This window comes from Melopsittacus undulatus, chromosome 9 (genome assembly GCF_012275295.1).
Source record: "Melopsittacus undulatus isolate bMelUnd1 chromosome 9, bMelUnd1.mat.Z, whole genome shotgun sequence".
NCBI classification, from domain to species: Eukaryota; Metazoa; Chordata; class Aves; order Psittaciformes; family Psittaculidae; genus Melopsittacus; species Melopsittacus undulatus.
The window spans coordinates 10,914,842-10,928,249 of NC_047535.1; the positions used below are offsets into that span (position 1 = coordinate 10,914,842).

At 49.0% G+C, this 13,408-nt stretch overlaps 1 protein-coding gene across 3 annotated transcripts in view; it reads left to right on the forward strand.

Moving 5' to 3' along the window:
* The first annotated feature begins 740 nt into the window (after positions 1–740).
* The window catches only part of SHC4 (SHC adaptor protein 4), a 31,635-nt gene continuing 18,967 nt past the window's right edge, over positions 741–13,408 (forward strand). For all 3 annotated transcript variants that reach the window (XM_005142514.4, XM_031043229.2, XM_031043230.2), the window contains exons 1-2: positions 741–1,937; positions 8,875–8,945. In XM_005142514.4, the coding sequence (XP_005142571.2) occupies positions 1,359–1,937; positions 8,875–8,945 (650 nt within the window). In that variant the 5' untranslated portion in view covers positions 741–1,358. The remainder of the gene's footprint in view (positions 1,938–8,874; positions 8,946–13,408) is intronic.

Below are 13,408 nucleotides of genomic sequence, written 5' to 3' on the forward strand. Positions count from 1 at the left end.
GAAGAGAACGAGGCCAGTGCCGCTGTGAGCCTGAGGGACCTGAACGCGGTATTTAAAAGCTGCCGTAAGGAAACACCTCAGCAGAGGGCAGGAAGGGAGGCTGCTGGGCCGGTTCTCCCCGCTGGCCAGACCCCCTTCCTGCTACATTTCACTTCCCGCCGTGCTGCCCAAGGCGTCGAAGCCCCACATGGAGCCTGGGTAATTCGTGCTGAGGGCCCAGATGTTTGCACTGAGGGAAATAAACCTGGGTCGCTTTTTTCGCTGCCTGAGGTGATGCAGAGCCAAAGGTGGGCGCTGAGCTTCAGAGCCAGGGGCATCGGGACCTGTCCCTGCGGTGGGGCCGGGGGGACACCGCAGCCCTTGGCTCCGGCAGCGGAGGATTATGAGGAGGAGGAAGGGGGGGACCGGACCCGCCGCCGAGGGGGGTTTGTTGGGGAATTGAGGCCCCACCGTGAGGGTCCCACTCCCCCGCCCCGCTCTCCGCGCGCCCAGGGCGCGTGAGCTGGCGGCGGGCGGCGATTGGCTGCGAGGCGCACCCCGGGGGCCGCCGGGCCGCGGCCGCCCGCCGAGCGCCATTCACGGCGCTGCTCGCCCGCACGCGCCGAGCCTCATTCACAAAAACTTCATTCATAAAAGCGGCGGCGGCGGCGGCAGGGCCCGGCACGGCGGGGGCGGCTCGGGCGCTGCTGCTGCCCCGCGGCGCTGCGGGCTCCGCGCCGGCGGCCAGGGGCGCTCCGCCGGGTGTGCATCGCGGTGCTGAAGGGCTTCCCAGCGGGAGCGAGCGGGGCTGACGCCGCCGGCGCTGCTCCCCGTTCATCTTCAAATAGCGGGGCTGCTCCTGACGGCGGGAGGAGCGGCGCGGAGCGGGGATGCTCTCCGCCTCCGGGGCAGCCGGCGGTGGGAATGCCGAGAGCTGGGCACCTCACGGGGCTCTTCCGTGTCTGCGGTGGAGATTGTAGCTCTCTTCTTCTGCTTTGCGTGGAAAATGCTTGAGCTTTTGCTGCAGCCAGGACTCCGCGATTGACGATGCTCCAACTGTGAGTCCTCAAAGCTAGGTGGGATTTAGTGCTTGGCGTGAGGCAGGAATGAAGGCAAGTTTGGATAGTGGCTCTTCGGCTTAAGCTGCTGTACCACTGATGTGTTTTCCTGTGCTGCTTTTATTACTGTTTGCAAAATACCAGATGTCTAATCAGTTCTAAACCTTGTCCATTGAGGAAAATAAACCACTCAAGAGGGAGTCAGTAACAACATCCAATAGGTTTCTGTTTTTAAAATTGTTTGACTTGCCTGATTTCCATATAATTTATCAACAAGAGCCAATTTATGCAGGACTATACATTTACAGACCTGCCAAGGCTATGAGAGAACACAGCCAGCAGAGCCTCGGTGGACACGTCCTGTATGTAGGGTTATTCCAATATCCAGGAATGCTGCACAGAGCTAAGTACAGCCGATTCAGGAATGACTCAATAACATCCCTTGATGAAGGTACGCAAAATACATCTTTAAATATTAAAGGTTCTTCCTCATCTTCCCATTCTTCATCACCTAATTTACTGGCGGAAGATGTCTCCTTGGGGCCACAGGACACCTGCAGCACCCTGTGCACACTGATCCCCCGTATGGCTAACATTAAACTTGCCAATCCGTCAAATCTGCCGGGGCTGAAAAGCTTCTGTCTGGGAATGAAAGAGGTGCCAAGGATTAAACTCACGGAGTGCGTTACCATCCCGAGCAGCCCAACCTCGCCTGAGATCAGCTGCCTGTCGGCCTCTTACCCACAGCCTGACCTGGACAAGTTGGCCCTAATCCCAAAGGCAGCAGGTGACTGTGCTGTGCGGGGAGCAGAGGAGGGTGCTCCCGTAGCCAGGCAGGACAGGAGCCTTGCACACAACCGTGAGAGCATGGGGGAGCTGGGAACAACCTACAGCGTGCGGGTGAGTACTTCTCACAGGATTTCCATTCTCTGACAGGGCAAACTGCTCAGGTGGCTGCAGGGTGACCTCCATGTTCCCAATCCTGAAGTCAGTGCCCCAAACCAACTGACCTTTCCCATGTATTTCCTGTTTCCTGGCATATGTAGGGCTGTGGTGTCTAACAGAGGGAGTTAAAAGGACAACGGGCACTCCCAGAGGTAATACAGCATCCATTTCCAAAAGACTATCTTTAGACTCTCTAAGGAGTACAGCTGAGCTGCAATTCAAATGGGTTACTCTGGCCTGAAATGCATATTGGAGGGAGAAGGAGGCCCATGAAAAGGGCTTCCTATCCCTTACAGAGAGCTTCCAGGCATTAGGTGCAGGCTGGTCCACACCACTGTCATATTTGCCATGGAGGGTGTGGGATACATGCTGGGACTATTGCTGCTGCTAGCAGCACCTCTCCCCCAAGCCTCCTGCCTTAGGAGGTGAGCAGGCAGGATCCCACAGCTGCCCTCATTTGAAGCTGTAGGGCTGATTTTCTTGGTAATGATGATGTACCGAAACCCCTGCGTGTTTCTGCAGGAGACACCCTGAAATAGCCTTTCCTGGTATTTGTCATGTTGGGAGCCGGGGTTGATGGGTATCATCTTCTAATTAATAGTTAGTGGCTGAGAGAAGACTCTGTTTTTGCTCCCTCCACACCTGCCACACCTGGCAGCTTTCTCATTTTCTTTTCCTCTCATTTTCTATGGCCAAACCTCACCATTTGCTAGTCTTTGCTTCCTTCTCTATGCTCTGAACCTCTGACCCTGTACATTTTAGTGCTTATGTTTTGTCTGTCAAAAGCAATCCCAGGCAAAACCTGCCTGCTGCTTGCATGGAGGGAGCCAGTGCAGACCATGGGGAAATGGCAGAGAAAGCAGTCTAAACCTGCTTCAGAAACACTCATGTAATGGCTGGTCTGGCCAAGAGCTCGTGCAGCTCTCATAGTCCTCATGCCTGTCCCTGACATACAAGGAGGACCGCAGGAGCAAGCTGTACAATAGGTTATTAACCAACATCTGTTTCTCCTGGTGGGCTGCAGGCAGAGTGCTAAGAGTATGTGTGTGTGTAAGCTCTGTTTGGTGTAAAAGAGGTATCAAAATGTGCCAGCAGGAGTAAAAGAGCTATAAGACTTGCAAAATCTGTGTTTCCTTTGTGATGTTTCACAAGCAGGAAAGCCTAAAGAAAGGTGCAAGGCCAAGAAGAATCAGTCAATCACTTTCCAAATGCAGCAGGAGGGCAGGCAAGCCAGAGGGGGGAAGAGTTACTTGGGGAAATAGCTGTGTTCATGTTTCCTCAGGCAGGAATGAGATGTCTGCCTGGCATCCAGCAGTGACAGCTCAGTTGGTTTGATGGGATGCTGGCTGAAAAGTGATGGTGTCCCAGCATGGCACCAGCTGCTGTCAGTGGAGCCACAGGAAGCCTGGAACATTCACCTGGGATGCAGCACGTGGAGGGAGGAGAAGCACAATATGTATGTTCTCTTTTCTTTAAATTCTAGTACTAATGTGAGCAGCTGAGGTTTTGACATCTGCAAACTGCTAAGATAGATGAATGAGCATGTAGGCTGTGGCTTAAGGTGGCAGTGCAGGGGCCACCGCAGCTCCAGGTGCTGCACTCTTGGCCTGTGCTGGTGGATGGTGTTGTGATGCCCACTGCCCACCGCACAGGATCTGCCTCCTGTGCTGCCAATGCAGTGGAGCTCATGAGTAAGACCTTGAGGTACCCATAGAGATTCAAGTACTGGAATGCTAATGCCAGAGGCAAACTTAAAGGATTCAGTTTTTGACAAGGGGAAGAGATGATGAAACCCTGGGGGAATTTCCCAGGTTTCTGTTTGTGGCCCAGTGCTGAGAGCAAGAAGCACTAAGGTGTCACCCACTGGGGAGCATGTGAACAAGAAAGAACAAAAAAAGAGAAAGACTTGATGGGAAGGTCATATGAAGAGAGGAAGGGCTCATCACCTCCTGCTGCTCCCCAGGTTGTATTTCACAGAATCACAGAATGGTTTGGGTTGGAAGGGACCTTAAAGCTCATCCAGTTCCAATCCCTTGCCATGGACAGGAACACCTTCCACTAGAGCAGCTTGCTCCAAGCTTTGAACTCTGCCAGGGATGGGGCAGCCACAGCTTCTCCAGGCACCCTGTGCCAGGGCCTCACCACCTTCATAGTGGGCTTGTAGTATGTTTTTTTCAGCCCTTTTCACTGGGAATGTCTCTGAAGTGTGGGTCACTGGCAGGAGCCTCAGGAGCACAACACGGAAATGTTTTCCGGCATCTTTCCTGCATCTTCCCTCTACTGTTGCCCCTGAATCTGTGTGTCTGCAAGAGAGCTGCAACATCATTGCTGATGTGTCCTGGCCAATCTCTTGGTTGGCTTTTTCAACTTTTAATTACAAGCAGGTTGGTAAATACACAGCCTGAGGGTTTGGGGACTTCAGCATCAGAGCATGGGCAAGGTGCTCATTTCCCCAGGGACCACGAGGCTTCTCTGGGAGCTGGTGATGAAGCTTCAGAAGGGTTGGGAAGCAGCCAGGGCACAGAGCTGCAGCATGGTGGCTGGAACATGGTGCAGGGGAAAGGTCTTGCCTGGAGGCAAAGAGCAGCTGAGACATCAATGGGCTGGGCAACTGTGGGAGCTGCTCCCAGTCCTTACCGCTGGCCTTTGCCCTTCTTTTGGAGGATAGACACTTCCTATCCCTGTGAAGCTTCTTGTACCCTGTTAAAGTATGGGATGGTTGGGATCTCCACAGAGACCATTTTATGAGGAGAGTCAGGTCTGTATTACATGGACTGCTGCGACCAGAGATCTTTGGCCTTAAAAGCTTAATTGGAGTCTGAAGCGGATTTGGCACTTGTGTGGAGAGGATCCAGTTATTTTAGAGGCAATATATGGTGAATGAATGAAATGCCTGAAGGCAGAAGCTGGAGTTGAGGCAGGGATTGTCTTTCTGGGTTTGGTATAGGAAGGTGATGGAGGGGGAAATCAGCTTTGGCTGTGTGACTGGTGGTGACAGGGCACCTGTGTCACAGCTGTGTGTCACTTGGGCTCTGGTGAGGAAGGCAAGACACATACCTGCAGCTGTTCCCTGAGATGCTCATGAGAATAGCAGAGAGCCTGAGTATTAATACTTGAGTAGGAGCCTGGGCAGCTCTGATCCCCACACTGTTACCTTTCAAAACATACTTTGTATGCATTTTGCTGCCGGATTTACAAGATGGATATTTACCTTGTCCTTGTTCATATTCTACCTGCTACATGCCTTCCCACAGTGCTGCCATCCGGAGCTCAGGTTGTCTCTAAACAGTGCCCATAACAGCCACAGCACTCATGTCACCTGCCAGGGTTCATTATAGCTGTGACAAACCTGAGGAATATTGCAAGAGGCACTTACCCTTGAGTCCCTCACTGCACTGAGGTGCTGGAGCTGGTCCAGAGAAGGGCAATGAAACTCGTGGAGGGTCTGGAGCACAGGTGTGATGAGGAGCAGCTGAGGAAACTGGGGTTGTTTATTCTGGTGAAAAGGAGGCTCAGGTGAGACCTTGTTGCTCTCTACAAGTACCTGAAAGGAGGCTGCAATGAGGTGTGCCTTGGTCTTCTCTCCCAAGTAACATGTGACAGGACAAGAAGAAATGGCCTCGAGTTGCACCAGGGGAGGGTTTAGATTGGATATCAGGAAACTTTTTTCATGGACAGGGTTGCCAAGCACTGGGACAAGCTGTCCAGGGAAGTGGTGGAGTCAACATCTCTGGAGGTATTTAGAAGACATGTAAAAAAATAAGGTAGATGTGGCACTTAGAGACATGGTTTAGTGTTGGACTTGGCAGTGCTGGGTTAATGATTGGATTAAATGATCTTAAAGGTCTTTTCCAACCTAAATGATTCTGTGATTCCTGTGGGTGAATCACTGGCTGCCATTCAAGCTGGAGCCACTAACTGTGTTATGGCAGGGAATGAAATGAGACGTGGGTCTGGATTAGAGGGTGCCTGAAAAGCTTATTCACATGGGCTCTGCCTAGTGCCTTCACATCTCCTCCCACACAGTCCCTCATCCTGTTTGTAGTCACTCTCCATCATCTCTTGTAAATAGATGTGAAAAGATCTGTGCATCTTCAGTAATCACCCTGCTCTCTCCCACGTGGAGAAACACAGCCAGCCCCAGATCACCCTCTGGATACAAACACCAAGAGATGAAGCAGATCCTGGTGCTGATGCCCTCCCCAGCCTAGTGCAGGGAGACAGGGGACAGCTTTGCCCATGTCGCAGTTAGAGGAGCAGTTCACTTTCCAGCAGGGCCAATGAGTCTCTCCTGTCCCTCTTGAGAGCTGTTGCTCATCCTGGCAGGAACTTTCCATCCTGCTGCCAGCAGATCAGTGGGTCCAGCATCCGCTTTCATTGGCCACGTCAAGTTTTCAGCATTCAGCTTGTTTCGGTGCTGGCATTTTATTTTGTTATAGGTATCTGAATTGCGGAATTCTGCAGTTGTATCTGTGCTTGTTGTCCTGGGCAGGTTATAGCACCCTTGTGCCTGTGTCCAGCTTCCCCAGCTTTCCTCAGCAGCTCATTGAAGCCAAGTTTTGCTCCCTCTTCGGAAGATGAAGCCCCTCCTTGGACATTACCTCTGAACCCTCAATATCTCATCAGCATGTCACAAAGACAACCAGCAGACAGCTTGGGCTGGGGCAAGGGCTGTGCCCTGCTGTAGCTTTCCTTCCTGGAGTACTGGGCACACAAGAAGTCTCTGAGACTGGCATTGTCCTTGTCTGCTGCCTTCCCCTTTCTTTCCTACACTACTTGTCAGACTTGGCTATGAAGGAGTTACTCTTTTCCTTGTTTATTTGTTAATCATTTTTTCTCCCTTGGAGACTGTCTTTTGTTTTTTTGAATAGGCTTCTGGTACCCCATTGTCCTTTTATGTGCTCCATGGGCTCCTCTGCAGCTCTATGACCCTGACTTCCTCTGCCTCAGTCCCGCAGGTCCCCCTGCCCTGGGCTCTGCTGCTTCTCTGTACCCTCCTGCTGAGATGTGAAGGTTCAGCCATTACTAACTGTGCTGGTCTGGATAACCAACAGCAGCTAAAATAAATGAGGGATGCAGCAAGTTGCCATGTTAATGCACTTCCCTACTCGGGCTTTTAAAGACAAGAAAAAAGGTTTTTTGTGAATCATTGATAAGTTCAGCTTCACTCAGGGTCACTTATGCAAAAACCTAATATTGATTTTTCATCTTTGCTTAGAGTAGCTTCCCACGCATCTGTTCAGGATGCAGTGGGGACTCACTTATCAGCTTATGACTCACCTACTCCTCTGAATCTTCCTTTTTTCAAGGATAGAGGAGCAGCCAACCAGCTCACAGGATGTTTGACCTCATACCGTAGGATCAGAGGTCACCACTGTGCTACAAGCTGAGGCTCTAGACATATTTTGCACATGTGCTTTGTTCCCATTAAGCAGGAATATCTTTAACAAGTAAGAGAGATCTCAAAGTCATTAAATGTTCATTAGGGAAGCAGTTCTGCTAACCCTTCAGATTCTTATTGATGTCCTTCCAGGTCTCTGACCTAATTCTGGAGTTCTCCCAGGGGTTACATTGCTATCTGGAAGGAAACCAAAATAGGGATAATACAATTGTGAAATCCCTGCCTGACTGCACACATAATGTTCTCTTTTTAACATACACATTTGTTTCTGAGTGTCTCCAAAGCTGAAAGAGATACCCAAATCCACCCCCCTCTGAATGGCCCAGCAGAAAAATCAGTTCACAGGCAAAGTGAGCCAGAGGAGGTAAACACGGAACCTTTCCTCTGTCTATTCAGAGCAAGATGACAGAGCATGTCCCTGCCTTGGATTTCCTGGTCGTCTGCTGTATCCCAGAGGCTTTGACTTCCATCACTGCAGCCCATGGGCACTGTGCGAGCACTGCAGGATGCTCCTGAAATCCCTTTTCCCTCTGGGAGAATTCACTGTGGAAGAGGGGCATGCAGAGAGACCCAGACCTCTGCCAGCATTGTGAAATGGGGAGATGTTTGAGTGCTTCAACAGCAAAGGGACGGATATCAACAGATATGCTGAAGGAATTAGGAATACATTTTGGGAGAGGTAAACTCAGTGGATAGACATCCTAGCCCACTTCATTGAAATGAAAGTGTTCCATAGGTTAATATATAACATCAAAGGAGTCTGTGGGCTGACATGCCATCACATTCTTGATGTTTCTGAAAATTAGACTTTATGCAGATCCCAAACGAGTACAGAAAAAGCCTTCAGCTCTGTCCCATGCAACAGAAATGTGGGAGTCAGCCTCTAATTTCAAGCAGGTCAGTTAATAGTGCAGGCTCTTAAGGGCTGTTGCTATGAGCTGCAATTGCAGCTCTACTTCCTTCATCTTCTGCAGAGGTTATTTGTCATCAGACGTGCAGCAGCATGGAGCCAGTGGTTTTCTTCATGCCTAGTAATGCCTCCCACTGCTCTGAAGGGACATTCAGCTCTTCAGCTCAGGGGCTCTGAGTGCATTGGTCCTGCGCAGCTTCCAGAGGCCCTCTGCTCCAGGGGGAATTTCTCTCTAACGTGCATGTATTCCTTCCAGCTCAGTGCCACAGGCTAATCCCTGAGAACAAGCAGAATTGGAAAAAAGAATGATTGGATTTTGTGTCCCCAGCAGGCTTTACCTTTTTTTTATGCTTCATTGTTGAAACCACTGGTATCTTTATTGCTCTTCTCTACACTTTCCAGTAAATAAAACTATTTAGGAAGCAGCTTTAGGATGGCTGATTTGATTTTTTCCATTCAGACTGTGGTTCTGCATATACTTAGTGGATGAAAATCGCATTTGTTTTTTTCTGTAGCCTCCTCTTACCTGTATGCTAGATATTAACAAAGCCCTCCTTTCTCTGTGTCTCTGCTCTCCCTAGTACATGGGCTGCATTGAAGTGCTGCAGTCAATGAGGTCCCTGGACTTTGGCACACGAACGCAAGTCACCAGGTAGGTGGTATCAAACTAAAATTTAGCCCAAGAGCGAAAAAGCCAAGCACTGATTTCTGTATGGAGCCAAGGGTGCACGCCAAGCTCTGAGACACTTTGAATAGGAGTTTGCATGGTTTGTTTTGGGGTTTTTTGGTGTTGTTTTTTTTTGTCTCAAGCGATGATTTGAATTATTTGATCATTAAAACAGGCTTTTTGCACTGGAAAAGGAATTGTTTCAGCCACAGACCTTATTTCTCTCTCACTTCTTGTTCTGGGTGCAGCGAGCCTCCCCTTGCAGCCGCAGCACAGTGCAGACATCCCCATCTAGCTGGGTACTGGCAGCAGCCAGTCCACGCACGTGGGCTCAGCACTGCCCACACAGCTCACAAGCCTCCCAGCCACTCTGCTTCACACCTGATACAGAAAGTGCCATCTGTCCGTCAATCCAGCAGGATTCTCTAGTGAGTTTTTATCAGATGTTATGACATTGCTTGACCCCATCTACACCAAGGCCAGGCTCAGCGGAGTCACAAGGAAAACGTGTTGAAATGCAGCCATTACTGCAGGCCTAAGTTTGCAGCCTGCAAATCAGAAAAAGATGAATGTTTCACACTCAGATACAACTGAATATGGTTTAATTATGAGATATTTTGTGGTCTTTAGTTAAGTTTGCAACTTCTATTGCAGATTGCTGCTGGCTCTAGATTATCAGTATATGCACCCAGGGGGCTGCTGAAATGTCCTGTCAGGAGCAGAAAAGCCTAGTTTTATTTTTATGTTGATCCTTGTAAGTCTGTCAGTGAAGGAGTGTGTAAGTTATCAAAATAAGTGTCCTCTTTCCATCTTGGAGCACTGCATGTGGCTGAGATGTACTCACAGTCCAGCAGCCAGGACTAATGCTCTTTTGGGCAGCCCCAGCAACCACCCAGCATACCAGCACTTCCAAAGGCTTTTTGGAGGGGTGGGTGGGTGCAGAGTATTTTGGCCTGGCTTTAGACATGTTCCCTCCTCCCCTCAGCTATTTTTCTGGCATGGTTCATGCTGAGGATGCCAGGAGAGTGGTTGAGGCTTCCTGTGCCTGCCCAACTCTTCCTTCCTGCTGGTGGATGATTTACAGATGCTCTTTTGCTTCCTCAAGTGTTTGTATCAAAGAAATTGTGGAGAAAGGAAAGGAACATGAAGAGACAAGTGTTTCTTTGCTACCTATTGGCTCCCAGACTTACCAGCTAAAAGGAAGAAACAGAAAAAATGTGATCCTTAAATGCCTGTATACTGCACTCAAAAGCTGCCGGATTTGTTTTGTATTTAAAATCAGTGGTTGTTGACATTTACAATCAGCATAAGCACACACTCACCCAGTTCCTGCATGTGTATATGGAGAAGTGCCTAGATACAAATATCCTTCCCTCAGCCTGGGTGTTTACCGATCAAAAAGAGCCATGTAGTACGTTCACCCAAAGCAATCAGCCTGGAGCATTCAGACAAAGCCACTGTTTTCTTCAACAGCCCCAGCCAAAGAGCGAGGTGATCTCCTGATTGCAAGGCACAGATGTATTAGATGGTCTGTCTGGAAAATAATGAGTATGAATTACTGTGTGACAAGAGCTTGCCACCTTAAATTTGGCCCAAATTAGCAAGGTTTAGTTAACCAGAGCTATGTGAAAACTTAACAATGGAAATATTTCCATCATCTAAAAAATATGCCACTGCTGACCTTAATGGGCTGTTTTGTGCGTGAGAAATTCAAAACTTAAACTGTTTGCAAACTGAATGCTGAAGTGCTGAGCTCATGCGTGCAAACTTTAAAGTTTGATCGATTACAAGCTGACTGGAGCAAAGATAACACTGATTATTCCCCTATTGTTCTCCCAGGGGAGTAAGTTTATAGATGGCATGCACAATGCACCAACCACAGAGTTATTGGAAATGATCCAGTTTTAATCATCTTTGTTACTTGTACTGGGGGTAAAAAAGATTTTTACTCCAATGGCATTTCACTAAACAAAGAGGCATCTTCTGTTTTAAAGTGATGTAGAAAGGGTCTCTGATTATGTGTGCTGCCTGCCTTGCTGTATGTGTATGTGCATTCTTAGTCTCCTTACCTTTAAAATTAAAGATATTATTTACCTACCCCTTATGAATGTTGGAAAAATCAACAAAACTCCTGTTTGCCAAAGTGCTGGGAGTGAGGAGTCAAAAGAGATGAGCATGGAGGATTTATTTGCTGGTTTCTTGCTGGACTTGCATTTTCAGTTGCTTACCAGGCACAGGGGAAGGCAGAAAATAGCATCTCCAGTGTTATGTATGACCATGGGGTGCAGAGATACTGTATGGCCATCAGGCGGAATGACTGCAGCATAGCAAGGGAAGGGCCCAGCACTGAAGTGCTTTTTATCCTCAGCCCTCATGGCTGTGAGGTAAGGAGGCTGGCAGAAGAGATTTCACTGCAGCATGTTTCCCTTCCAGCTCTGCCATTGCCTGCCTGTGACCCAACTCACATGCTCTTAGGACATCCCTCCCATTTTGCAGAAACTTGTGATTTCAGACTCTGTGTAGATGACAAGAGTAACGCCTAGAAATCACAATGAGGGTTAACAGGTTCCTCTGCTTGGAAGGCTTTGTATTTTTTGGAATGGTCTCCCATAAATGTGCTTTGCTTTCTGTCCTCAGTACAAAACATATTTGGGCTTGTTCTGTGATAGGTCCTGTCTTTGCTGGGATGTGCACTTCCCTTGTCCAGCCTTTCAACTCTTTTCCTCTTACACATCTCCCATTTCTGTTAAATCAAGCTTATTATTAGGCACTCTATTGGGGCATTTATGGGAAAAAGGATTCTGTATCTCAGATCAGGGCATAAACTTGAAAATGGTTGGGCACTGAAGGGTGAAGGGCATCTGAAATGTGCTGCTGGGGTGGGCTGGTGGAAGAAGGCTGACTTTGTTTGGAAGATTAATTTCAACTTTGTTGAGCCACACAATCCCTTTCTGTTAGATAGCGTAGGCAGAGCCCTAGATGCTTAAAAGCAAATCTTCAACAGCGTGCTTACTTGCTTACATCAGCCCATCTCTCTTCTTTTACTCTCATTTAGGGGAACAATAAACAAAGTGGCTCACTGTTACTGCCAGTGCAGCTCCCTCCCGCATGTGCAGGCTTGGGGAGGATCAGGGAGGCGCGTTGGCTGCAGGTTTCACTGCAGAGGTGCAGACCCAGAGTAAACCTGTAAATTGTACGGATGAGCTGATCTGAACACTTATGGATGCCAAAAATGGGGCTGTCCTTGTTGCTCCCTCCTGCCTCAGAGCTTGCTGAGCCCTTGCCAAGCATCTGCATCCTGGCCGGGTGGCTGCTGTGAACAGCGGGCAGAGGGAGCAGTGCCCTGTGGGGCTGGGAGTCTGCACCAGGGGTTTTTGGCAGAAAGCAAGAATTCCCTGTGCTGTTGGCTCCCCCAGCACCCAGCCATGTAGGGGCAGTGACACTGTCCTGCTTCAGTACGTCTTGCGCAGGAACTGGGGAGCTACTTACAGCTGTGTGCTCAGGAGTCTCGGTGTCCCAGTCAAAAAGAGGTGGTCCTGCTTCCCCATCCCACCTCCTGGATCCCATAGAGGTGTCCCCAGGGAACTGTGCCAGTCTGGATCCTCACTGAACTGGTGCCCAGCAGAACAGCCCTTGGGAAACTCCCCCTGCAATGGATGGACATCTGCTGGGGCCAGGAGTGGGACCTCTGGCTCTGCAGTAGGTCTGCCGCTGGTGACAGCCCAGGGACCAACATGCTTCAGAGGAATATTCTTCAGGATGGTGAAGAGAACTCTTCCATTCACTGCAGAAAGTGAAAACTGTGTCAATGAAACAGTGGCCCGTTTATGTAATTGTGGGCACTGCAGGACCGACTGGCAGGGACTCTTACTTCAAATGGCAGAAGATGCTTGAGGAGTCAAAGAGCAGGGATTCCTTTGCCTTAAACTACAAGAACTATTTAAATTCCTCACAGCTCTCCCAATTCATTGTGTGGCTCCCAGGGTCAGGAAGAGCTGCTGCAGAGTCTGCAAGTGGAGTTATCTCATTCAGGGTGATTTAAAAGGAAAACAAATAAAAATCCCAAGTTTTTTTGCTTTGGGATGAATGACGAGGAGAAAAGAAAGAAAAAGCAGCAACATGACTGGAATAGCAAGACCACTTTTTCTGCTACTGCTCAGATTTGGAAGCTATCAAAGGGACAAGCAAATGCCAGAACCCATAAGGTTGCCCATTCATCCAGGAGCAAGGTGATTAACTATGTCAGCCTTGCACAGGTGTATGCCATGCTGCAGATCTAAAAGCAGACTTGCCTGAGCAACTGTTTGAAAGTGAATGCTATAAGAATGAATTAATAGAAGTTTTCCAGCAAGAAAGCACAGATTCTATATAAATCCTATTCCAATTTGTTGTAGACATATCCAGAGTTTCTTTTCTTCCTAATGTACCAGTTTCTACTTCAGGTCTGC